This window comes from Nematostella vectensis, chromosome 5, assembly GCF_932526225.1.
Source record: "Nematostella vectensis chromosome 5, jaNemVect1.1, whole genome shotgun sequence".
Lineage (NCBI taxonomy): Eukaryota > Metazoa > Cnidaria > Anthozoa > Actiniaria > Edwardsiidae > Nematostella > Nematostella vectensis.
Window position 1 is genome coordinate 15,367,405 of NC_064038.1, and position 27,488 is coordinate 15,394,892.

At 45.7% G+C, this 27,488-nt stretch overlaps 1 protein-coding gene across 1 annotated transcript; it reads left to right on the top strand.

Moving 5' to 3' along the window:
- Nucleotides 1–304: 304 nt before the first annotated feature.
- Nucleotides 305–27,288, top strand: LOC125562946 (contactin-associated protein like 5-1-like). Its single transcript, XM_048727303.1, has 3 exons — nucleotides 305–701; nucleotides 26,470–26,629; nucleotides 26,896–27,288. Exons 1-3 carry the CDS (start codon nucleotides 655–657, stop codon nucleotides 27,286–27,288), a joined length of 600 nt encoding a protein of 199 aa, XP_048583260.1. The 5' UTR covers nucleotides 305–654.
- The last annotated feature ends 200 nt before the right edge of the window (nucleotides 27,289–27,488 follow it).

Here is a 27,488-nt window from a genome sequence, read left to right on the forward strand (position 1 = left end):
TATCTCTTGTGCGTTGTGCCATGCTTAATCCGTGGATCCCTAATAGCAGAAGCCTCTTTTCTTTATATTATACCGATGGCTGGCGTTCGCAAGGCTCATACACTTAAATAAAATGATCTGCAAGAAATCTCCCTTCACTTACGATTATTATGTACAATACAGATGACAACAGTGGATCAAGAAACTTGACATAGCACTGAAATCGCTTCCTAGTCACATCCTATTTTCTGATAACTGCAATTAATTGTTAACTAGATAATGCAAAACCGTAATAGAATACGGTACATGATTTTGGAACATTCTCTACGTGTGACTGGGAAGCCATTCAAGATTTCGGTGCTAAGTCCAGTTTCACTGTTACGGTTTAATCATCCATATTTAATAGGTTATTTTACCAATCGGATTACCCTCTTTTGACACGTGAGTAGGTTTTACCGAATAATTCACTTTACTTTTCTAAATCACTTTCTCTAAATGAATTTTAAAACAGCGCTATGCGGTTCTTTTGCCGGATCCTTATTTTCCCTTACTATTTGCCATTTCGAAGAATCGACTTAATCGACTTTCGAAGTAATTTTTTCTTCCTTGTGGAGTTCGGCGATCTAAACTGCCGCTTCGGAGGCATTTTGTTGTGAATTCAGCAGCACTCGAAGAATGCCTGAATTTCATTTCAACGAAATTTGTTTCGTCCCGGGAGCAAGGTAAGCAAATATAATTTTATAATGTACAGATTAAATGTGTATTTTTGAGACAGGCCCTTTGAGAAATACTTATATGAAAAGGTATTTTATTCAAACGCTTTATGCGTTCTTACGTTTGCCAAATGTTTCTTCCCAATGAGGTCATTTATGTTATTTGCTATTTCTATATTTCCCGCCATTTGGTAAACTATTCGCGCGCAGCCGAAAGTAAGTATCCCGTTTCATCGTAAAGCAGGTGATGGTTTGCTGTCAAGATTAGTCTTTTGTTTAAGGAGAATAGAACTCACTTTATAGGCTAAAAGGCTTCGACATAAACAAATGCTCGTTTAAAGAGGGCTCTGCCTCGAGTCGTGGCGTTTTTTATATTCATATGAAAACATAGCGGGAGTAGTCATAAGATATTTTAAGAAGCAAGTTTCACGGAATAACACTTTCCCCTTCTTATTCAACTTGAATGAAAGGATATGCTGGAATACAGTTTCTGTATTACTCAAACAGAACGCGTTGACACCCTGTTTGTACTGCGATATTTTGCGCATTCATGACCTGGTAACGGTTGATAAAGTGATTGTATGAAGCATATTTCCTTTGTCTACTTTTTTTTACCACCGATGTCCTCCGTGGAATTTTTATATGTTATGGGCAAAGTACCAGTTTAGTGGGCTTACTCGTAAAAATAATTCGACAACTTTTGTCTATTAAATGACACCGTGACCTTACATATGTTTTTCAACACCTTTATAAAGACAAGACCAGGAACACCAAGCTAAGAGTTGTTTCACAATTAGTTTTCTTTTAAATATTTCTTTTGCACATTAGAGTTTTAAATTGATAATAATAAACTTTCAATGGTTGTATTTTTCCATACGTGACTGTTAAAGGTATTCTATTCGCGAGCTAATTTATTCTTGCATTAAAACACCGGAAACGCTTGACGATCCAGTTAGTAGTAACGCTCTTTTTCTGTTTTTGGCCCGAAGCAGGACACTTTGAAATCCAGTTTGTACTCTGATATCTTGCGCATATAATTAACTCTTTGATAAAATAATCAAAACACTCTAATGTCTATCTGTGGGGATCAGCGCTCAAAACCTTTGTCTCAACGCTCAGCAGGACATAAGTCCCGAAAATAAAGTGCCACCGTGACCTCTACATGTGTTTGTCATCAGCTTTATAGACCTGGAACACCAAACAAAGCGTTGCTTCCCACTTGGCTTTTTAGAAATATTTCTTGTTACTAGTAGATTGATTGTCCTAATCAGAAAGGGGGGTCTAATGTTATATGTTGCTTTTGATGTTATACGAAAAACAAGACATGCATGACATGTACAGACGCGTACTTTGGAGCTCCGTGTTCTTGTTAAGTTTTACCCTTAACCTGCTTTCAACACATCCCGAACGCACTTTATGTGTAGCTAAGGATGTCTACAGGAAATTGGTTTCTTCTGACTGGATTACATCTCAAAATAACTACGCAAAATGGGATATTCTGACCAGCTCTAGAGATGGTTTCTGTGATCCATTCGCCTGGATTTGCATAAGAGAACAAAAGAGGTTATAGCCATCAACGCCTCAAGACAATGGACACCAAGCCGAAACCAGCGAAGCGAATTATTCAACTCGACAACAAGCCAGGACAACTTTGAGCCTATTCTGCGAAAGTATACGGTTATACAAGACCCAAGCAGCCTCTTACAATCCTACGGTGAATAATGTTACTCATGTAGACTGTGGCAGTATCATTTGTTGGCTATCTTCTTTGGCACCACAGGATCCCCGTCTTTATTTGTCCCATCATCTGCCACAGGGTACCCGCTGGAATGCTTCACATGGGTTCACTTGTTGATCACATGGAATTCAGTATCAGGATTAAACGCGCCAAACGCCCGCGCGCGTATTATACTAACAGTACCGCTACTTTCCATTATCTCCTCGAAGGAGATTTAATCTTCAAACTGAATCCCGGCCCTTCAAACAATGGGAGCGCCAAAAAGGATTGCGCCACCTCCAAGAACAAAGCGTCTCGTCGAGCTCCAGCGCCTGTATGCCCTGTTTGCGATAAAGCAGTCAAATGCAATCAGAAGCAGTATGTGTGCACGACGTGCAAATACACAACTCACGCACGGTGCGCGCCAATATCTGGCCTCAACTTTAGACTTAGACTTAGACTTAGACTTTTTTATTGTATCAAATTGTTATTTGTAGTAGGTGTGACTGATCCGCAAATAGACAAGCTAATCGAGGCGGATCAGTCACTTATTTAAATAAATATTAAATATAATTGTATAAGCAAAGTTAAGTGAGAACTAGTATATTATGAAAATTTGGAAATTTGAAAAATTTTGGGAGAAAAATGAAAATTTAAATAAACACTTCTGGTCTTAGAGAAAAAAGAGCATTTACAGCATTATTTATCTGATGATAAAAAAGGGGAAAACAAAGCAAACATAAGTATGTGAGTTTATGATACCAATAAATTGTGATTTTTCAAAGCTGTGCTGATTTTGCAGACATCAATATAGTCATCATATTTAATAAGGATATCAACCAGGGCTGAACGCAGTTTTGTTTTAAACTGTTTTTTTGAGGACTCTCTCAATGACTGTGGCAGCTCATTCCACACCCTTGCGCCCACTCTTGAAAAAGAGTTCGATTCGATTCTCCACGGAGCTGGACTTGCTCCAATTGTTTGCTATATACCACTTTTTCTTAGGTGTAGGGCTCCAATCACGCGGCGCGTCGCGATCTCCGCCATAAGCCTGAAGACACTGAGGGGTTATGGGAACAGATGGGAACTAGGAACATATAGAAGAGCAGTCATCTAGGATGGGTATACATATGCGGTAATGTGTTTGTGACTGAGTGTTGTAAGCGTGGTGAGAGGGTGGCTAAGGTGGTGTGAGTTACCGTCGCTCTTTACTGATATGTAAATGTGTACTATAGCGGGTCTTGTCGTAAAAGAATCTGATGTTGAAGATTTCATTAGTTTCTCTTTCATATCGAGCATGATTTGCTCTCTGATCTGGTCTTCGTTTTCATTTTTTTGTCGTCTAGTCTAAGTGGAATATTATATGCATTTCTCCTAATAGATTGACGCATCTTATTACATTTTTCTGCCTCTTTGACTATCAACTGCAAATCTTTCTCGCTGATCTCGTTGTCGAGATTGTAGATTGATAATTTAATCTATGGTGCTCAGTTTAGATCTCGATAACATAACGATGTCGCCATGTTTCTGAACGTTTCTGAACACAAAGGCAGTCACACACCAGCTTATGATGTCGGTTTTGTTCAAGTAGGGCCAAGAGGGCCTAGCCTGAATGATTTGCCATTATCTTCGTTCGCTGAGATAGGTAGGTATAGCTGTGTGCTCTTCTCATGCGGCTCTCTAGAGTTGTGGTGGATGTGACCTCCAGTCTAATTTTGTAACTAGGGCTCTGTACTTGCTCGACATCGCTATAGAATTCTAGTGTTTGACCGACTGATTTGATCATTGCCGTTCGAGTTGCGTATCGTGGCTCTGATACCGAGTTTATCAACTAAACCCATTTGAAAGTGAAGACAACAATATCACATTTTGTCATATCGAGCCTATATTGATCAATCAATCCATCAATCAAGTTTATTTCACCAAATAATAGCATAATGATAATAATGCAAAAAAAATAGTAGTAGCGTCTCTACTAAAATATATATTAATGTTCTTGATTTGACTAAGAAATCCTTATTATTAAATGTACATGTTGCTGATTTGATAAAATATAGTAGAATCATATCTATAAATCAATAGCTGCTTTTTGAGAAAGAATACTGTCCTTTACAATCTTTTTGAACATATTTCTTGATCTGCATTGTTTTGCTTGAGAAGTGAGGTTGCTCCAGATTTTTGGACCCCTGTACGAAATTGAAAATTGGCCCCATCTTGTTTTTCTAAGAGTTGTGCGATAGTCGCATGAATTTCTCATGTTATAGTTGTGGATTGTATTTTTTCTTTTAAAAAAAGTTATCAAAAGTCCACGGTAATTGATTATTGCCGAATTTATACATGAATAATGCAGTTTCAAGGGTGTTAATGTCATAGACCGTAAGAACCTTTATTGTTTGAATAAGGGCTCAGTGTGACTGAGGTAATGATAATTTGTTATTATTCTAACACACCTTTTTCGCAAAAAGGAATATTCGTTTTAAACTTGTGTCATAATTACTTGCCCAGGTTGATGTTTTCATAGTGTATGTACGAATGAACTAATGTAAAATATAAAGTTTGTAGGCTAAATTTAGGCAAATAAAAGCGAAGTTTATTCATTATTCCAAAATTTCTAGTGATTTTAATTCTGACATGGTTGATATGTGACTTCCAATTTAATTAATTATCAATAATGAGTCCTAAGAATTTCATTTACCATCTGGGTTTGTTCGTTGTTTATCTCTATTTTAGTTGTATGTCTTGTTTTTCTTTTGCCGTTTCTGAATATTTTATAGTTTGTTTTTTAGTGTTAAGTGATAATTTATTTGTCCTAAACCTTTCTGTTAGTTTTAATAGCTCGGAGTTTAAAATTTCATCCATGTCCTCAGCAGATTTCGATTTGAAAATTAAGTTTGTGTCATCAGCAAAAAGAGTAAACGAAAACAGTTCCGTGGCATTAGGGACATCATGTTCCGTGGCATTAGGGACATCATAAATGTATATAAGAAATAGTAAGGGCTCAAGAATGGAACTCTGGGGAACACCACAGGTTATTTCATATTCTTATGACTTTGTATCTTTATAATGAACGAATTGTTTTCGGTTTGAAAGATAATTTTGGAACCAAAGCAGTGGAATTCCTCTGATACCATAAAATTGCAGTTTTTGAAGAAGAATGCCTATAGTATTGTAGCTTTTATCAATAGAAGAAGACATTTTTTATATAAAGTCACAAACTGCCATAACTGTTGAATTTTTGTCTCTAAATCCATACTGGTTATTATTTAGAATGTTATATTTGTTAATGAATGAGATAAGTTGATTGTATATTGCTCTTTCATAAATTTTTGAGAAGCATGGAAGTATAGAAATTGGTCTATAGTTACTGAATAACTCTTTTTCTCCTGATTTAAATAACGGTATGACTTTGGCTTTTTTGAGTTTGCACTATACCGGCCATAATAGATTGGTTGATTATGGTACTGAGAGGATTTGATAGTATTGAAATAGCTGCTTTGATAACCCTTATATTAATATCATCAAATCCACAACTGTTTTTATTTTTTAGAGAAATTTCTTTTATTTCATCAAGCGTGGTAAGACGGAAGAGCAAACTATTGCTCTTACTATTGCCTTTAAGTATGATTTTATATCAATGTTCGTATTTTCAATATTTTTTTTAAAGGTTTGGCCCTATATTTGTAAAATAATCAGCAAATTTATCAGCAATATCCTTTGGATTTGAAATTTCTTGCTTGTTAAATTTTAAATATATCTGGATAGTTCGTTTTTTAAATGTTTTTTTCAATAGGGAATTTAGTATCTTCCATGTGTGTTTTAGCATCCATTTTTCATTTTTCAAGACTATTTACACAATTAGACAATCTATTTTATCTATTTCGCCTAGAAAGTTATCTATGCATGAGTCATTCATAAGTCTTTTGTAGGTATACATATTGATGGCACCTCCCACGCTCCAAACGCCTGTATCAACCTGACCGATAACGATAGGTTTATTGGTTCCTGAGCTTCCATCCCTGCCAAGTACTGTAGATAATTTGGAATAAGTGCAAATGGCAGTTCTGCTATTAAAAATACCATGGAACTCGTCAAACTTCTACTAAATGTAGGAAAATGTGGGATAATTTCTGAGATTATATTACTTTGTAGCGGAGCCAGCGCGGAGCTCCATAGTTATAGAAATATGGTATAGCTATGCGCCTTGGATTTTGTGGTCATCGCACGGGTACCCTGTGGTGTCACAATCAATCCAGTCAATCATGCAACTCCCAGGCACCACTCGGTCTTACGCTGTTACGCGTTTTTCCCGCCCCACTTTAGTGCTTCGAAGCTTGTTTGTTCACAGAAAAGACAGATGGAAGATAATATTTAATGAGAAGATTCAAATGGGCTGATTGTGGTCAGGGGAACCCTTTTGTCTGAAGAAACTGAGAGGCCTACGTACGAGCCGATAGTAAAATCTACCCTCGAGTGTTCCGGGAGTGAATCCCTTCTTTCGTGTTCTTCTATTACTATAGAGAGGCTCTACATTACTATTCTAGCAAAACTAGGGGAGCTCCACACGCGCACTCCCACACTAGAAAAATACAGCTAATGTGGCCCTGGAACGAGGATCAAAGAAAGATTAAACTGAAGCGATCCAAAAGTAAGAGACCCTATCAACAAACTCGATGCAGTCTGTTGAGAACATAATATAGCGTACTCTCAGGCTAAGTCACTCTAAGATAAGCATAATGCCGATAGAAAAATGGTGAAGTCGATTGATCGATTAAAATGGAGAGGGAAACCATGGAAAGCTGAAACACTGCGAGGCTCTATGGAGACAATGAAGAATCGGATTTTAAAGGGACAATAGATAATAAACAATTGTAAGCCTAGTAAAAATAGAGAGAGGTGCAGGACTGCGTATATCACTATTATTAAGACTAATGATGTGATTAAATGTGATATATCATGATATTTCTTATATGTTTCTTGTATTTAAGGCCCTAAATATCATGATTTATCAAGAGTCTGATGGGGGTTGATATTTTGATATTCTTCAAAGGGTTTTTATCATATAAGCATTTGTGTATCATGATATTATCAGAATATTTAATGAGGCACAATTTCTTCCAAGGCCCATGATATAGTGATATATCATGATATAATCAGAATATTTAATGAGGTACATTTTCTTCCAAGTCCCATGATATAGTGATATATCATGATATTATCAGAATATTTAATGAGGCACAATTTCTTCTAAGGCCCATGGTATAGTGATATATAATGATATTATCAGAATATTTAATGTGGCACAAGTTCTTCTAAGGCCATGATATAGTGTTATATCATGATATTATCAGAATATTTGATGAGGTACAATTTCTTCCAAGGCCAATGATATAGTGATATATCATGATATCAGAATATTTAATGTGGCACAATTTCTTCCAAGGCCCATGATAGAGTGATATATTATGAATTTCTTCGAAGTCCATGATATAATGATATATCATGATATTATCAGAATATTTAATGAGGTACATTTTCTTTCAAGTCCCATGATATAGTGATATATCATGATATTATCAGAATATTTAATGAGGCACAATTTCTTCTAAGGCCATGATATAGTGATATATCATGATATTATCAGAATATTTTAATAAGGTACAATTTCTTCCAAGGCCCATGATATAGTGATATATCATGTTATTATCAGAATATTTAATGAGGCACAATTTCTTCCAAGGCCCATGATATAGTGATATATCATGATATTATCAGAATATTTAATGAGGTACAACTTCTTCCAAGGCCCATGATATAGTGATATATCATGATATTATCAGAATATTTAATGAGGTACATTTTCTTCCAAGGCCCATGATATAGTGATATATCATGATATTATCAGAATATTTAATGAGGCACAATTTCTTCTAAGGCCATGATATAGTGATATATCATGTTATTATCAGAATATTTAATGAGGTACAACTTCTTCCAAGGCCCATGATATAGTGATATATCATGATATTATCAGAATATTTTAATAAGGTACAATTTCTTCCAAGGCCCATGATATAGTGATATATCATGATATTATCAGAATATTTAATGAGGTACATTTTCTTCCAAGGCCCATGATATAGTGATATATCATGATATTATCAGAATATTTAATGAGGTACAATTTCTTACAAGGCCCATGATATAGTGATATATCATGATATTATCAGAATATTTAATGAGGCACAATTTCTTTCAAGGCCCATGATATAGTGATATATAATGATATTATCAGAATATTTAATGTGGCACAATTTCTTCTAAGGCAATGATATAGTGATATATCATGATATTATCAGAATATTTAATGAGGTACATCTTCTTCCAAGGCCCATGATGTAGTGATATATCATGATATTATCAGAATATTTAATGAGGTACATTTTCTTCCAAGTCCCATGATATAGTAATATATAATGATATTTTTTCTAAGGCCATGATATAGTGATATTGTAACAGTACAACATGTACACATGTAACAAGAAGCTATGACTCTCTGTCCATTTGTGAGAAAACGACTATGACCCGCTTGGCTGGGGGAGGTACCGGGTTTTACTTGTTCGCTGTTACAAAGTCTTTACAACATCTGGTGTCTACAAGTATTGTCTCACAGGTGTCTCTTCAAGTTGTTAAGGGAGTTTTTTGGTGTGTTGGGGCTTCGGTACGCACCCATATTTATATGCTACTAAGACGGCATGTCCTTTAGGATAACTGACACTGACATCCCAAAGGGCTTTTAGCACTGTTTGGATAAGGGTTTAACCATTGCGTGTACGAGGGACGACCTTCCTATGTGGGTGTGCCAGTCGGTTACCCTTGGGCTACCGTGACTTACGTAATGTTTACATGTTGCTACTGACTATGGTTGTCACACACTAACTTGTTACACTGCTACTGCGCATGGCAAGATACACACGTGACTATTATGATTGACAGCATTCCAATCATTTTTGCACTCAAAATCTTAAAATGTACTAAAACCTATTTCTACCGACGGCTAGGTCTGAAGCTTACTTAAAGTAAACCTTGTGTGAGCTCAGACTTAACTTTCCTTATGTAGTTAACGGATACAGGACTAAGACAAATGCTCAAAACTCTGTTCTCCAGTACCACTTGAAAAGGGACGCGGTACGCCCATAAGTTTCCCGAGCAAAAGGTCAATCTGCTAAAAATATGAACTGCTTGGCTAAGCAATTTCTATGCGAGCGTTTTAGATTTTCCTGTCAAACGCGATAGGTTAGCTAAACAAAATGCTTTTAGTTGTCAAGTGGACTTCAATAAGCTGACAGCCGATCCGTATATAATTTCTAGATGCTAAATATCACTCCACTACATGTGTGACTTATTCCTGCGTGACAATATATCATGATATTATCAGAATATTTAATGATAGTAACAATTTGAGTGTCAAGTCTTAAAAAAACATAGGTAGAACAAAGCTAATAATATATATAAAATGATGGTTGAAGGTTTTCATAGAAAGTGCTCAATACTCGAAAGTAGAGCGGTGTATAGTGTTGGTTTGAGAAAAATACAAACTACATAGGTTTCCCTACAGGTCTGTTTCGTGGTTGCCCACTCATCAGGGAATCCCCTGATGAGTGGGCAACCACGAAACAGACCTGTAGGGAAACCTATGTAGTTTGTATTTTTCTCAAACCAACACTATAATAATATATATATATATATAAATGAAAACATTCTATTCTGACTGGTGATGAGTAGAATGAAGCATAAGTAAGTATAAGAAAAGCTATTTATTTTTAGAATAAACTTTTGAAATAAGTGTTCAAACATTATTCTTCCCCAGGGAATCCAAAAAAAATGTGTAAACAATCCATAAATTCTTATGCCCTTATGGGAAAAGTCTTATTGACCAAAAGTATAATAACTGCCATGGTACAGACAAAAATTTTCCGAGATTCGAGGTGTCAACACTGAGTCGTGCGAACAGGGCTTTCGTCGTCTGAACAATTACTTCGAGGTCACTAGAAAAATGACCCAATACAAGCGTAACATTTTATTTTGGTTTGTCAACAACAGCTTCAACAGAGATCTTGAGAAAGAGCTAAAAAGGCGAAAAATGATGTGAACCGTAAAATAAAAAATAAAAACATTACCAGGATGAAGCTTTTCATTATTATCCAAAGCACACGAAAATCGCCGAAATAAAAAAAAGATACGATTTAAAATTTATCACTTTTAGTCTGCCGTTTGTCAAGTAAACACAAAAAATGATATTATCATGATATATTATACTATCAATCTTAGTGTGTCGTTGGTCAAGTAAAATAAAAAATGATATTATCATGATATATCATACTATCAATCTTAGTCAGTCGTTGGTCAAGTAAATATGATATTATTATGATATATCATTCGCTTACTGTTTATGTTATTTTGTTCAACATTGATAATAATAATAATAAAATCATATGATATTGATACCATGATAAGTTGCTATTTTGGAATATCACTTTATCCTGCTAATTTCTATTTATTGATACTGATATTTAGATTTATCAATCTACCTGCTTCTCTTATTAATGAAAATGATAGTGATAATTTGAGATTTGAGATTCCTTCAACTACCATGGGTCAACTACCATGATAATCCAATTGATAATGACATTTTTATATTTCACATTGATATTTCACTTAGAATTTTTTCAAGACAATATCATACTATTATCACCTAAAAATCATTGAAATATCAAATTATCAATTATTAAATGAATGATAAACAATCATGATATTTTGATAATCCGCAATCCTGCACCTTAGTGTAAAAATAAGTAATGTAAATATGTAAATATTGTAAATATCTATTTATGATTTTATGAAATGCCTAATAATGGTACACAGACAGTGGTTCACAGATACAATGAGTTATGAAAGCGTGGTATTTTAGAGTGGCTCGCTGCGCTTGAATCAAGCCGAGATATAGAGTGATGATTTTTCTTTCACTATAAAGCATGAAATAAAACCTAAGCAACATACAACTGCGAGTCTAGTATGTAGTCAATCCACAGATAACAACACTGAAATAGAACATATGGTACGTCCTGTTTTGATAGCTAGCTTGTGGTTGCCTAGTCTAAGCTTTGTTAGCGCAATTCTGTGATTAACATTTTTAACTTGTGAGAGATAATCTTCGTAATTCGACGTAATTGAGAACGCTCTTAAATTTCCCAAATGTTCTCATTTTGTTTTTATGTCGAGGGTATTTCCATTCATCGTTATAAATTTCATTGAGCCAGATTTATTGTTCTATATCTGTCAGTTTCTGTCGTATGATATTTATTTGTATTTGTGCGTCGAATGGGGTTGACCATATTTCCCCTAATCCCGGCGTGATTTAAAATATGTTCAATTTTGTTTGTCCAGAATTCTTTATTTTCTCGTCCTAACGTGTCACGCAACGCTACATTGAAAAGTTTATTTTGGTCTAAATTTCTTAAAGCCCCCCCCCCCCCCCCCCCCCCCCACACACACACAAATTTCAATGCTCTACATTTAGCCTGTATTCGCAGTGGAAATCTTCCCACCTCCGCCCTTCCGCCCGGCACGCATTTGAGCTGCAAATTTGTTTACCCCGAGAAGCCATCTAAAAAATTGGCGTCATTAAGGCGTCAAATAATTTTAGTCTGAGGGTACATTGGTTCAAAAAAGGTTAACCATTACGTTTCTCAGTTTATATAGAGCCTTTAGGGTTACTTTTTTATTTCTTGTTTGGCTAAGCTGAAATTTCCGAATGTGCTGGAATGAGCGCCCAGGTATTTATGTGATTTCACATTTTCAATTAGATTATGTTTATAACTGAATATGTAGTTTTAAGTATTTATCCACAATTATTAAAGATTAGTACTTTGGTTTTGTCTAGATCAACGGAAAGCTCACTCTTGTCGCAATAGTCAACTAGGACATCAAGGTAGCTTTGTAACCCTTTTGCTGATCTTGGGCATATTACCAGATCATCTGCGTAAAGCATGCATGCATGGTGTATCTCACAGTCATCCCGATTTCTAGCGTTGAGATTTTTTCTGGCAGGCTACTTAGGTAGAAGTTGAATAGAGTTGGAGAAAACATGGGGGGTGGACTGGGTAGTTTCAGTGAAACGGCCTGGGAGGCCCGGATCCCCCCTCAGCCCCGTCTCTATATGTCAGGCAGATAATGTTTCGCGTACATGAACAATCGGCAAAAGCTAATGTAGGCCAAATCGATTTCACGTACATAAACAATCGGCAAAAGTTAATGTAGGCAAAATAGATTTCGCGTACACGAATAATCAATTAGGGCCGCAGGTGTTTCGCGTGCATGAATAATAATTAGGGCTGCAGGTGTTTCGCGTGCATGAATAATTAATTAGGCGTTGGGTTTGCAATTAGACATTCGTATGTTCAATGGTATACCGAGTGTTCGAAGGATGAGGTACGGAAGGGATTACTGCGGGTGGCTGAACGCCGGCCACGCAAACACGTGCGGCCGAAGGTGCATGGACACCTACTGCAAGGTGCACCTCCAAAGGCTCCGTATGGGCATCCCCCTCGCCGTGCCGTGCAGGATCTGCGGCGTAGGGACTCGGTCGGATCATACTCGGGTCATACCCGGGCACTCATCCCGCCGGTTGTGATACGGGCAGTTGGAGATTGGGTGGCACAGGATATACCCAAACATGGGCGCTTATATAGAGGAGATTCTCGATAGCATGCGTGACAAAGAGGCGACCGCCGTACTGGCAGGGCTGGTCCAAAACATCCTGGACGAGGACATCCCCGGCGATGTCAAACACAGGCTGCTTAAGCCGCTCGTACCGGAGAAGGTGTGGACGGAGGAGGTCTGGCGCGAGTTCGACCCTCTGCTGCCGGGACGGCGGCAGGAGGGCACGGAGAGCTTAGACCCCGAGACGTACTACTCTCTCTTCGTCGGCGGCGCCTATCTTCGGTTCCCAAGCGTGGATGCCAATCTACGGGGCCGAGACATAAGCGCCAGTGTTTACCAGGAGATGCGAGATCTTGGTGGAACAGGTGTGATTGCTCTAAAGCCGGTTGTGCGGGGGCCTGATATTAATGACGACGACTCGGTGTGGTGGGTCTCGCACGAGCGAGAGTCTCTGCGGGCGAACGCAGTGCTTCCGCTGGTGCTCGAGATGGTAGACCCCAACCGGCGTTACAGACTCTTCGTTGGTAAGGCCCCCGCAGAGCCATTGGCGCCAATCACAGAGGAGGGAGGGCGCTCGGAGCACAAGATCGGTGGGGTGTTAGTCAAAAGGGGGGGCCAAATCACAGTCGGCGCCCTGGAAGGCATCGATGCGGGTATTTGGGAGAAAGGGCGAGAGTACCTCGTCTATGTGAGATACGAGCTTCGCCCTTTACCTGGGCAAAATGGTGAGCCTGGGCCAATGTTTGTGCGAGAGGGGGGTGACGCCTTCGTTAACTGTGTTGTGAGCTATGTTGTGAGCTATGTTGAATCGCGGCACCTCGCGCTCCCTTGGTCTAACCAAGACACGAGGCAAGATCCTCGAGCGATTTGACAAGAAGCTGGCCACCACGGGGTGCACCAAAGAAGACCTCTTTGAGATGGAAAAGAAGCTCGGGATAAAGCTGGTAGCCGTGGACGCCCTGGGCAACGTCCTGTGGGACTCGGGGAAGTACGAGAGGGGGTACACACAAATCCGCATCCCTTGCCACAATAACCACGCCTGGGCGGAGCTTCCGACTGAACCACCTGCGATCGCGAGCGTCCACGGACTAGACTTCGAGGCTGAGAGGGAGCTTCGTTCGCTATGTCAGGGAGAGGCAGCGCCTCGCGCTACCAGTGCCGCCGCGAAAACGCAAGAGGCGAAGGTGCGAGAGGTGCTCATCCGCTTCATAAACAGGGCGATCCCCAGAAGCACGAGGGTCTGGCTGTGTGGGCGTGTTATAGTCACGCACGAAGGCAAACTGTACCGATCGGGACAAGACGGATGGGCAATCGACAGGGCGTTTACAGACGAGACTGGACATGATTCTCAATGGCTCCCTGATGATCACCCAGCCTACCAAGAGTACATCGAAGCTACGCACTTGATGGGCGGCGCAATCGGGTATCGCTTCAAGAAGTGGACCCAAAGAGAAAACATCAGGCCAACGCCTCCTAAATACAGGGACGTCTCGCGAGCGGCGCAGGTTGAGTCCAAAGTGTGGAATAGCAGGGAAAACTTAGGGGCGCAGCCTCATGCGCACATCGACATGCGTGCGGCGTACCTAGGATGCGAGGACAGTGTCTTCGGCGGCGCCTCGGACGCCATTGATCTGGTACGGAAATACGGCTTCCCTACGAACGTGTATCGTATCGCGGATGTTGCGGGACGGCCATTGAGCGAGGTTCTTCAACTAACCGGGGCCATTCAGTTGACCGAGTGGGGGTTCTCTGAGGCCTGCCACCCCTACACTTCCGGGAGGGTAGGGCAGCACTTGGAACAAAACGAAGGCTGGATCACCACGCCAGAGCTCAAGGACCTGCTAGACTCGGGTGACCTCGCCATGGCCGCGGCGAGGGAGGTGTTGAATAGCGTCGGAAAAAAGGACTCCATCAAGTTCCCCCACTCCGGCCCCGGCGGCGAAGATTCGCAGGGTCGAGATCTCGCTGTCCGTTTCGTAGGCAAGTGCGCTCGCCATGGCGACGAGTCCTCGATCGTAGTCCGCGACCGTGAAGAAGCCGCGTATCTGACGAACCTCCTTGCGGGCACCGACCACTTACTTAACTTCGAGCATGCCGACGGGGCTCATCTGATCCAATACAAAGACGGAGTCCGGCGCTCACAATGGTACCACATTAGGGCCTTCGTCTTGGCGTACACAAACATAGCGTTGCGACGCATGTTGAGGCGGTTCCCCCGCGAAGACGTCCTCCGTGTGTGCACAGATGCCATATACGCAAAGGCGGTGCCCAGTGGTGTGAAGCTAGTGGAGCGAAATCCGAGGTATGGAGAGTGGCGCCACAAGAAGCCTGGGTACGAGTGGCGGCCCGAGGCGGCTTGGGGTCCGAAGAGGTCGGGGTGCTTGGCTAGGGAGCCAAGCACTGCGCCGAGTCTGCCGTGCGATCTGGTGGCCGCAACCCTTGCGAGGATGTATCTAGCCGGCCCTGGAGGATCGGGGAAGACCGAGTGGGCGGTGAGCATGTTCCGTGGCCGTAACGCTGTGGTGCTCACCCCCGAGAACGACCTCGCCCACGACCATCGCAACAACCCGCGCATCGCGGTGAAGGCTCAAACCTACCACCACTACCTCTGCATACCAGCGGAGAAGACGATAGACGAGTGGAGACCTTCCGAGCTGGGGCACAAACTCGACCGTCTTGCAGAAGTAATCATCATTGACGAGTGCTGTAAGGTGCAGACTAAAGTGCTACGCGCCATCCTAGGGTATCTCGCCACGCGGACGTGTCAGGTAGTGTGTTGTGGCGACTATGGGCAGGTCCCGCCCTGGGGAGATAAAGAGGGGCCTCACGATATGCTCAAGGAGTGGGCACAAGGGAACATCCGCTGGTTCTAGTCCGACTACCGCTGCCTGTGTGAAGACTGCGGAAAGCCGTACAGTACATGCGACTGCGGCTCTGCCGCCCCCTCCTCCAGGCTCCACGACATAAAGGGCCGGATTTGGTGTCAGCCAGACTCCCAACAGCTTGAGGTGTTTCGAGAGGAGTGGGATGGGGTGGCGTTCGACGCGGCGATCGAGCAGGCCCACCCAAGCGATATGTGGGTGTGCTCGACCAACAAGATGGGGGCCCTTGTCCAGCAGCGATTGGTAGAGCACCACAGGAAAAACTACCCCCGACTGCCAGCAACCATCCGCTTTGACCCCGATCCTAGCGTCGCGCATCGTTATCGCAAGCAAGGACGGCCGCTGCCCGTGCCAGGCAAAAGGGGTGAGAAGGTCGACGCGTACAAAGGCAGGGTAGTCGAGGTCCCTCTCGGCGTGGTCCTTAACGGGCTTCCCCTCGAGTGGAAGTACGCGGGCTGGGGGACAGTCCACCGGGTGCAGGGCAAGACCATCCAGACTCCAAGGCGTCTGTTTATCATAGACCACAGCTTAGAGGGCTGGATCACGAATGCTGTATACACCGGCATCTCCCGCGTGCGGCTCGCCGACCAGATAGTCCGCGTGACCCCCCCCCCCCCCCCCCCCCAATGACACCCCAGGTGCCTTGGTCCCCACAGGACTGCAGGCTACGCCCAGTGAAGAGCTCATTATGGCGCGAATCAAGCGATACGCTATAGACGACAGGCAAAAGGATCGCACGGAGTACACGGGGCCGCACCACGTTATGACGGTAGACCACGTGCTCGGCATGATTGCTGACGCGGAAAAGAAGTGCACGCTCTGTGGCACTCAGCTTCTGCTTCAGGGGTACACCAAGAGTCATCCCCAATGCTTCAGTATTGACCGGCGGGACGACAGTCAGGGTCACCACAAGTGGAATGTCAGACTCACGTGCCTCAGCTGCAATAGAAGGCACAAGCGCTGATCACGCTAGGGTGGCGCTAGCGTGGCGCTAGGGTGACGCTAGCGTCCAGAAGATTTTTTCGATCGCGCTGGCGTCGCGCTACGCAACTGCGATCGCGTGAAGCCGTGCTTAGAGTACGCCGTGTAATACAACACTGGCTGTCCGGGCTCCATGACCCTCTTTAGTATTGGGTACGCCTTCCTTGTCCACCACGGGTCCGTCGCTCGCCGTCGGCCCTTGTCCTGAAGGTCTTCCTCGTTTACGGCGATCTACACCTCCGTTCCGACCTCCAAGGGGACCTCTAAGGGGGGGCTTTTCGGCTTTGAGAGGCACGCGCCTCAGCTTTATGGCGTCCTCAGGCGCAAGGCCAGTCATGCGAGTCTTCGTTGCGTTCATGTCCAAGATGACGATTGGCAGAGCAGTAACCCACTCGCGGTTTGTCTTGCAGGACGCAAGCTCCTTCGAGTACTGCGCACGAAATAGCCGCTGCGCCATCCAGCGATGGAAAGACTCGGCGAAAGCTTGGCTCCTGTGGTGCCCAGGCTCAGCCCGTCGGACCTCCACCCCGTGGTCTGTTAGGAGCTTCGTGGTAGCACCCTTGAACTCCGTGCTGTCATCAAACATGAGGACTTTAGGCCATGTGAGAGGTCCCTCTTCATAGATGCCAGCGAGTTTGCGGGAGACGACGGCCGCGCTCTCAGTCCTCAGTGGGCGGGCGGCTTTATATCGCGAAGCAACGTCAACGACAGTCAGGGCATACTTGTACCCGCGATCGGTTGGTAAGAATAGCAGGTCCGACTGGTGGATACGGTTTGGTATCTGCTCCGAGAAGTGGGCGCAGGTAGTCGGAGGAGGGGGCGTCTGTGTGTAGCCCCCGACGGGCTGCGAGCTTATCCACCTGCGCTGTCGATCTATGGAGCCTGAGCCCTTGGGAAGTTTGGCATGCAGAGCGGTCACTCCCTGGAAACCACCTCTGGCGTATTATATAGGACGAAGGAACGCATCGAGCTCTTCGTCGGACATGCGCTTGCCGTTCCGGCGGGCCATTACGTGCGTATCGCGACGGGGGAATCAGTCTCCAACAGGCGGATGCCGTCTGCTACGCCTTCGGCGTACGTATACGTACGTAATACGCGCAGCATGGAAAAAGGCCGCCTAGACGTATACGCGTTTCGACGGCAGCTGCATCACAGGAAGCGGCTAGCTGCGTAGCCGATGGCGAGAGCGCCGGCGCCTATGTACGCCAACTCGGCGTTCTTTTGCGTTTTGCTGGGGACGTAGTAGTTGGACAGCTCGGGGGCCCGCATCGACTCCAGGGAGGTCTGGTTGTAGAGTTTGAGCGCGTAGTCGGTGACGGTGAAGTTCTGCTTTGCGAGGGCCCCTCTCTCGCGACTTTGAGCTTGCCAATCGAGGATTTCTTGTCGCCGCTGTTGATAGCGTCCATAGTCTTGTTGGTATTTCTCTAGGGCCTTGTCGTGCCTCTCCTTCTCGGCTAAGGCGGGGCTCTCATCGTTCGACAGGAACTTTGCGAGGTAGTTGCCACCAACGAATGCAGCCGCGTTTAGGACGGCGCCGCCAACCAAAATCGCGATAGAGGCCATGTCTATGCGAAGCACACTCCACGCGCTGTGTGTATGCGCAAGGCGCGCACGAGTCTAACACACGGCCCACGCTACTACATGGGCAGGATCTTCTGGTCCTCAAGATAGCCCTTGAAAGCGACAGCACCTGCGACGGCGGCAGTCATTTTTGCGTAGTTCATGGCTTTCGCGGAGGGATCTTTGGTAAAGTCCTCGCGTAAGACCTTGCGCCCAACCCAGCCAATACAGGCGACGAGGCCGGTTATGACTGCGGCGTCGGTGATGGTCTTTGTAATCTTGCTCTGCTCTGCTGCGTCGTCGACATCGTGCGGATATGGGTGGGGCCCTCGTGTCTAAATGTCTGCTTACTCCATGGATAACAGCCGAGACCCGGGAACGCGAAGCGCTGTCGCCGGAGCGCGCTCCTTGGTCTGCTGTGCGCCAGCGGCGGCCTTGCAGGCGGAGTCCCGCCGTTGGCCGCTGCGTGCGGATCGGTAGCTCGCTGCTTAACAGCTGGTGTGCGCGTGAACGCGGCAGCTAGCTCCCGCCTACGTGTGTAGAGGCCGATCAATGACACTAGAAGACCAGCGAGCCCGATGACCGAGCTGGCCGACCAGGCAGAGTTGCTCTCCGGGGCAGGTGTGTGTGCCGAAGGCTTGCCAGCGCTTGCCGTTCCGGAGGCGGCATCGTCGGCGCGCAAGCCCTGCGGCTCGCTCGGCCCCGGGGCCACCGGCAGCTGCTGCGCAGCGACGACACGAAGCGACTCTTTCTTCGCTCTGTTGATTCGGTTCCACTTTGCCAAGCGCCTTCCGGCTTCGACTCGTCCAGGGTGAGGTCGGGTCGCGGGCGGTTCGGGGCTCGTGATTCGCGCGCCGCTGCCGTCCCGGCAGCCACAGGCGTGCGTGCAACTACTTGGAACCAAGTACTTGGTACCAAGTGGTAGGAGAAGTGGCGAGCTTTCAAATGAGCGTCTACTCTGGGATGGCGGGCTCGACACTGTCCGCGGCTGCTACCTCGCGTTGGCTCCGCGCGTCAGCGCTTGCCGTTCCGGTGTCGGCACGACAGTCCACATGACGCGCTATGTGTAACGCCCCGGCGGCTAAAGACATCAAACGACCGCGGCGTAGAGCCAGGCTTCCGCACAATTTGCGGAGCTCGTTGTTGACGATGTAGTCGGACACAAGGTCATTGTGAAGATCGACCACACTGTCTATCGGCAGCGCCATGCCTACTAGCTTGGTCGTAAGCTTCAGAAAGCTGTCTGCCAGGGCGTCTGTAGTCCGGCTGGCTAGAGCGGTCTCGAATCGCCTCTGGTACTTCCTCACCTCCTCGGCGCTCATGCGTTTGACGTCGTCGTGGGTCAGGGCATTGCCTACCATTTCTCTCGACTTCCCCGAGGCTACGAGAATCGCGAGTCCCTCCCTCGCGTCTGCTATCTCAGTTTGCTCACCTCCGGTTGCCGCCCCGGCAGGATGCGTCGAGCAGTCCAACGACTCGACGGCCGGGAGGCCTGCGGCGTCCCCCTCAAGAAGACTCTCAAAGTATTCGTCGCTCATCATGCCGTGGCTAAGGTGCATATACGTTATGCCCTAGGGCGGTGGTTACCGTTCAACTAGGGCGATGGTATAAGGGTGACGCAAGCAAAACTCTAACTTCGAGAACTCTTTCGTCTTGAGGGCCTTCATGTACTCTTTCATCTTCTCTTCTGAGAGCTCCGCGCCGTAGTCATGCAGGATAGCTTTCATGTCCGCCTTACTCGGGGTATAGAAGACCACCAGGGCCGCGATGTTCTCGCGGAACGGCTTCGTGATGCTGGTGAGCTGCTGCGTGATCACCCACACGCTGATACCCACGTGGCGCACGCTGAACGCCAAGTTGACGAGCTGGTCAGAGCGCCTCTTTACGTCTTTCGAGGCCGCACAGTCGTCGAGTATGATTAGCGTATTAGTGCCTTCGAAGAGAGCGGAGACAAACCTCAGCAGCAGGTCGATCCGACCCGCCTCAGGTGCGATGACAAACAGACGATTGTCGCCCTCGCCGAAGCCGTCGTATGTTTTGTTGAAGACAAAGGTACGGCACATGAGTACGATGTAGTCAAATTTGCCCCGGAAAGGGCCGCGCAGCCGGTCCACTATGAATTGGGTCTCCCCGCATGACGTCGGGCCCACGATGAGAGCGTTAAATGGGACGTTTTTCGGGTCCATACCGTACATGCTCAGTATTGTATGGACTCTAGCTGTCCGTTCATAAGGTTCATCTGGGCGTCGGCCACTACAAACACGTGACAGTTTACGCTACCCGAGCCGCCTGCCGTGCGTTTTATCTCGAGGTGCACACGCGGGTATTGACCAATCGGAGACCACCCCCATGGATGGCGCTGTCGTCCGTCGTTCGAAGGTCGATCCACAGAGCAAACTTGTTATCGCCATAGAACGACTCGGGGCCGACTGCCGGGGCGGCGGGCGCTCCGCTGTGCCCCCCTGGGAGGGGCGGACGAACAGCCTTTTCGCCTCCCTCCAGAAATCCGTGGGGCGCAGGCCCTGGCTGAAGACTTTGTTTGGCATGCCGTCGATTGTAACGCGAACGCTATTGATGTCGGGGTACACGAACTTCTCAGAGTCGCGAGTCCCTGCCGTGTATGGCTCCACAAAGAGGAGCAGCAGACCACTCATAGACCTTCGCGGCAGGTTGACACTCTCGTTGATTATGCTGTCCGTCCCTTTGCTAATCACGAAGGTCTTGTGAAGGTTCACTTGCTCGTAGAAGAACGTTGTGCCGTTGTGGTAGGCGGCGGCTGCAGACCGGGCGAGGTTGTCGTCCCTCAGGCTTTTGTACTCCAGCTCTAGATTTTTGATGCCATAGGATAATTTGGTGGCATCGGTTCCGACTACTACCTGGTCTTCCGCTGCGAACGTGATCTCGAAGAGCAGCGCCTTGGGGAGCGCCCTTGGGTATAGCACGCCGTGGTCCGTCAGCAGAGAATGGTCTAGCGGGATGGAGTACCTCGCCCCGTGGGCGGCGCTTAGAGCGTTCTCCTTGGCGTTACTGGTCGCTTTATCGCCAGCCTTGGAGCGAAGCTTGCGCATGTTTTCTGACTGTATGCCCTGCTCCAGGCGGTCCTCTCTCTCGACCTTGGACAGGTAAAGCTCCTCATACGTCTTGGAGACGTCGTAGCGGTTGGTGTCCTGGAGCGTTTCTAATGCAAACGTGATTTTCAGGCGGCTCACGAGATTTCGGCCGACGTCGTCGTTGCGTATGTAACCCACCTGCTTCCCACTATTGTACTTCCCATCTTCGTCGCTAAACAGATTGAGGTGGCTCGGGTACTCGTCCGCCGCCGTGTCGTAGCCACAGATCACGTGCACGTTGCGATACCCCTCCCCCGGGTAGAACACAAACACATCGCCTAGCCCGTGATTCCGCCCGCCTTTCCATCGGAAGTCCGGCTTACGCGGCAAACCGAACTCTATGCATAGACGCTCGAAAGCGGCCTTCTTGTAGTGGTTACCTTTTTGCGCGAACGGGCTGTCGCCAGGCAGGGGGACGCCGAGCTCGTAGAGTATCCTCCGGGTGGTGAAGTAGACGTGAAACCTTAGAAATCCCCTGATGACAGAGGGGAGCGTGGCGAAAGTGGGGTCAGTTAGGGACACCCCACATCCGGCGGTTGCGCACCAGACCGCAAATTTGAGTTGCTGTGGCCAGTACCCATAGGAAGGCTCCGATAGCCACCGGATAGACTCCTTGGCGGACTTGTGCGTGACTACTGTCTCTTTGAATATGTCTCGGACCCTAGTCGTGAATGATTTGTTCTCAGCCACATGTATCTCCAGCTGCGTGAGTAGTGGGGTGATGTCTGAGGCCGTGCTCTCCACGGGGATCGCGGGCACTGGGTAGAGCAGCTTTTGCGCGAGGGTCAGAGACCTAGGGAAACCTAGGGAAACCGGTTTTTTGGCTTGTTCGGCTATAGCGTGTTTGATATGTTCGGCTATAGAGGCTCCCGCCGCAACTGCCGCCTTCTTCGTCTCCTCCTCCTTCCTTCGGGGGACCTCGTTCAGCATCTGCCAGCCTTCCCAATCCATGCTCAGCCCTATTAAACACGAAGGCGGGCTATGTTCAACACAATGGTGGTCCTACACGCTGTGCTCACCGGAGGTGAACTGACGCTCTTCTTCGGGCAGCCGATAAGGCGCCCGCGCTTTGTGGCGCTCCGGCAGTGCTCGCTGTTTAACAGCTGGTAAAATCTCGAGCGGGAGCAGCAGATAACGACTACAGACTCCCTCCCGACCATCGCTACTCTGCCAGCCGGGCACCACACGGCCGAGTCCATCATGGAAACGATCAACCACGCTAAAAGCCAGATTCTGACCGCGAAGCTGGATCCCCTCACCGGGAAGATCGTGCTCGTGCCCACAGGCATTGTGTTCCTGAACGCCGAGCTTTGCGCACTATTTGGCCTAGAGGCTAAAGACGATCAGATGGGGGGCGGGGCCTCGTACTGCCCGTGGGGGATATCCCACTTGAGGTGACTTTGTCGAAAATAGAGGCCATCTACATCTTCTGCGATATCGTAGACCGCACGAAATGCTTCGCCTTAGACGAGCCTTCAAACGTTCTCGCTTGCCTAGAAACCCGCGGGAGGCCGCACGAGAAAGTCGTCTATGGGCCCGACACCCCCATTTGTGTCGCAGCGTCTTCCTCTGAGTTTGTCTCGAGTATCCCAATATGGGTCAGGGATGACCGCGGTAGATGGGTGGACTTTAAGGGCAGGCCCGTTCGCCTCGTATTAGAGCTAACCTAGGCCCGACATAGCAGGCATGGCGAACAGCGACGTTAGCAGCGGTGGCATATCCATATATCCCCCGCTCCCCAGTGCCCACCCCCCGCAAACGCCTACCGCTCCGGCAAGCACCGGCGGCGACGCGCAAATTTTCCGACTCCAGGTAATACGTGACACTCAGGCGGTTCTAGACAATGAGATAACGCATTATCGACAGGTGCGGAAGCGCGCCTTCGCCGTTACCCATGCTGTGTCTGTGGCATCCGGTATCGCTGCAGGGGCGCTTTCCAGCGCCGGGCTGGGAGTCTCTTTGAGTGGGATAGGGGTTCTGATCGGCGCTCCGCTGGCAGGGGTCGATGGGCTGGTCGGTGTCGTGGGTGCGGGCGCGGGGGTGATCTCTAGGGGTCTTACGAGCAAGGTGGCTAAACACGAAGACACGGTGGTTTTAGCGGAGAGTAAGAAAAACTCGATCAGCGAGCTGGTCTCTAAGGCTCTGCAAGACGGGCGTATCTCAGACGAAGAGTTTCGGCTAATACTTCAGGAACAAGAGAGATACAACGCGCTCAAGGCCGCTATCAGAGCTCGACACGGCCTCGCACCGCATGATAAAAAAAGCGGGAAAGGGCCCTCCCTGGTGGCACGCGAAAGGATGCAAAAGAGACTGCGAAAAATTCGCGAGGAGTTCGGGAGCGAGGTGTTCGAGTAGAACTCAGGTTTAAACGCCACGCCGGCGGCTTTGAACTCACGGCCGAAAAACGGTTATTCTACGCTCCCTAGGTTGGCGGCCCTCCTCGTTTTTGCGGCCCCACCACTATTTGCCCAAAAAAGTCGTGTACGCGCAAGTCCTTGGGCTTGCACGCGCCCGGCCTACACCCTAATTATTCATGAACGCGAAACACCTGCAGCCCTAATTATTATTCATGCACGCGAAACACCTGCGGCCCTAATTGATTATCCGTGTACGCGAAATCTATTTTGCCAACATTAACTTTTGCCGATTGTTTATGTACGTGAAATCGATTTGGCCTACATTAGCTTTTGCCCATTGTTTATGTACGCGAAACATTATCTGCCTGACATATAGAGACGGGGCTGGAAGGCCCGGAGGGGGGATCCGGGCCTCCCAGGCCGTTTCACTGAAACTACCCATTCCCCCCCAAACATACACCCCTGTTTCACTCTTTTGTAACATCTGAATGCCGTCGTCACAAAACTGTCTAATTCTACTGAGTATTTATCATTTGCATACATTGAAATTAGTACGTGAAGGAAACGACCTGTTATTCCTGCCAATTCCAGTCTTTTGAAAAGTTTATTTTTGGGTACACTGTCAAATGCTTTGCTGAAATCGACGTAGCACGCAAAAAGGATATTACCCGCTTCTTTTGGTTTGGACTTTACATATTTATCAATTAAAATTTTCATCACAAAAATGCTATCTACGGTCCCTTGTGTTTTTTTTTTTTTTAAACCACATTGTTCTGGTTTAAGTATGCCTTTATTCACCAAAAAAAACTATATAATATTTCGTTCAGGATCGCGTTCAAAACTTTCCCTGTGGCTGACAGTAAAGTTATGCCTCTGTAATTTTCAGGCTTAGAGAGATCGTCTTTCTTGTAAATTGGCACAATTAGACCAAAGCTCCATATAGACGGGTATACCCCCCTTGCTAATATCCTATCAAATAAAATTCTTAGTGGATTTTTCAATGCCTCCTTACCGCATTTTAGGACTTCATTTAAAACATTGTTTGCACCCGGGGCCTTCAGCGATTTTAATTCGTTTATTGCTGTTGTTATTTCTTTTCCTGAGATTTGAAAGTCTAAAGGCACGACGGTGTCGGTTGCCGCGAAATTTACCTGCTTTTTCAATATCCTAATTTTTTTGGTATCTTTATTTTTCCCTATATTGAGAATATTCTTTATTTGTTTCCAGTTTTTTTAGTTTCGCTAAAGTTAAGGTTGTTTAGTAGCCTGCAGGTGGCTGTATTTTGTATTTTTCTATATAGTTTTTTAAATATTAATGCACTGCGTAAGTCGGCCTGATCTTGTGTTCGTGAGACTTGTTTGCCCAGTGATCTGAGATTTTCTTTGTCATTTCTGCATTCTCCGTCAAACCAGTTTTATTTTTGTCCTTTCTCTCTGTTTTGTTTACTTGTTACCGCAAGCCACCGCGTTCGCATGTTTCTACTACTGCATGCTTCTGTGAACAATTCCGTCATTTTATCCACGCACGGGTTCTCTAGAGCCGCACCTAACCTATTTTGCACTTTATCAGATTCAAAAGCAAATTTTAGATCTTTTTGGGTCTTTCCGTTCCAGCGCATTTTTATAAATTCATTAAGTTCGTCATTACTCTCACCTTTTCCTTTTCTGTGCTCTGTATGTCTTAGTCTCAGTGCGTAGGACAAGGAACAATGGCCGTTAAGTGAGGCTCAAGGGGATTGACAATGAAATAATTGAACGTGTTGACAATATGATTAGACACGTTGTTGTTGACATAGTCAACAACACTGCTGTTGTTGTATTTGGAGCACGTTTTCTTCCCCTCTAAAAATCCTCGTCTTGAAAAATACGTCACTGGGGGGGGAGGGGGGCTGGCTCGCTGATCCAGGCCTTAGTATCGCTGAGTGTGAGGCGCTTTTTCCATAATGCTAATCTCCTTGATGAGCTCTCTTGGTGATCTTTGGCTTTTGGCTTTGACCCCATCGCATTCTGCACATCGTTTACGCTTCCGTCCAGCTCCATCCTTTCCAGCCTCGAAGCCTGATCTCGTAAATTTTGGCTTTTCAATTCGAGATGTCCGCAACCAGGGTTGATTTTCCGATGATAATTGAGCCTTTGTTTGTGTCTTGCATTCGATAAGACCCTTGTTCATTTACTCTGTCCATTTTACCTTGAAGAAGAAGAAGAAGAACGATGGTGATGATGGTCATTAAAATTTTACCTTTTTCTATGTTACCTATTACTGCGCAACCCCCATCCCCCCATCAAATCCTGGGTACGCGCCTGCGTTCTTTCTTTTTTACTTTCTTTCTTTCTTTCTTTCTTTCTTTCTTTCTTTCTTTCTTTCTTTCTTTCTTTCTTTTTCTATCTTTCTTTCTTTCTTTCTTTCTTTATTTCTTTTCTGTCTCTTTAATATTGTGGGTTTTTTTTTCAGTTCCACTTTTCTACAAGTAGATCTTGGTAGCGAGATGTTCATCATAAAGGTGTCCACTCAAGGATTTCCGTTTTCTGATTACTGGGTGACGAAGTACAAAATTAAGGCCCTGAAAGGCGGTTCATGGTCATGGTACCGAAATTCATCGGATGAGATACGGGTACGTCTGTCTGTTCGTATGTTATTTTTTTTTGTTTGTTTGTTTTTTTTTTTTGTGTGTGTGTGTGTGTGTGTGTGTGTGTGTGTGTGTGTGTGTGTGTGTGTGTGTGTGTGTGTGTGTGTGTGTGTGTGTGTGTGTGTGTGTGTGTGTGTGTGTGTGTGTGTGTGTGTGTGTGTGCTTCCCTCTGTCTGCTCCTCGGTTTGTTTTCTGTATTTTTATGTGCTTGTTTGTCTGTGTAACATGGTCCTTTTTATTTTTCTTCACAGTACTTCGATGGAAACTATGACAGTGATACAGTGGTATCGCACCGTTTGCTCCCGTCTGTACAAACTAGATATATTCGAATCTACCCTGTAAAAGGCAGTAATCATTTGGTGGGTCTCCGTGTTGACTTCTTCGGCTGCCCAATTGGTAAGACTCATTTGACTGTGCTTGGATTATACACCTATTCCAAAAAACGTTGTCATTGCAAACGGCAAATGGCGATTGACAAATGGCAGTTCTACGACCGAAAGGACCCATGGATCCCAAAATATTTGTTGCAGATTCAGAAAAATATAAATAAAACATACGATTGTCCATTTAATGTAATTATTAATGTAATCATCTTTCCGTCGCAGAACTGCCATTTCGCGATTGCCATTCGCTGTTCGCACTGACAACCTTTTATTGAAATAGATGTATACTCATAACAGCCATAACTAGCCGAACGACTAGCGACCGACCGCTGAGTGTCTTACTGTTTCTTATTTCTTTCTTTGCGTTTTATCAATATGAAAATGATATAGATCTAGGCATTGATTAAAAGCGGAGCTCAAAACAGAATATTTGCTTATTTTCGCTGAATAATTTCCAAATT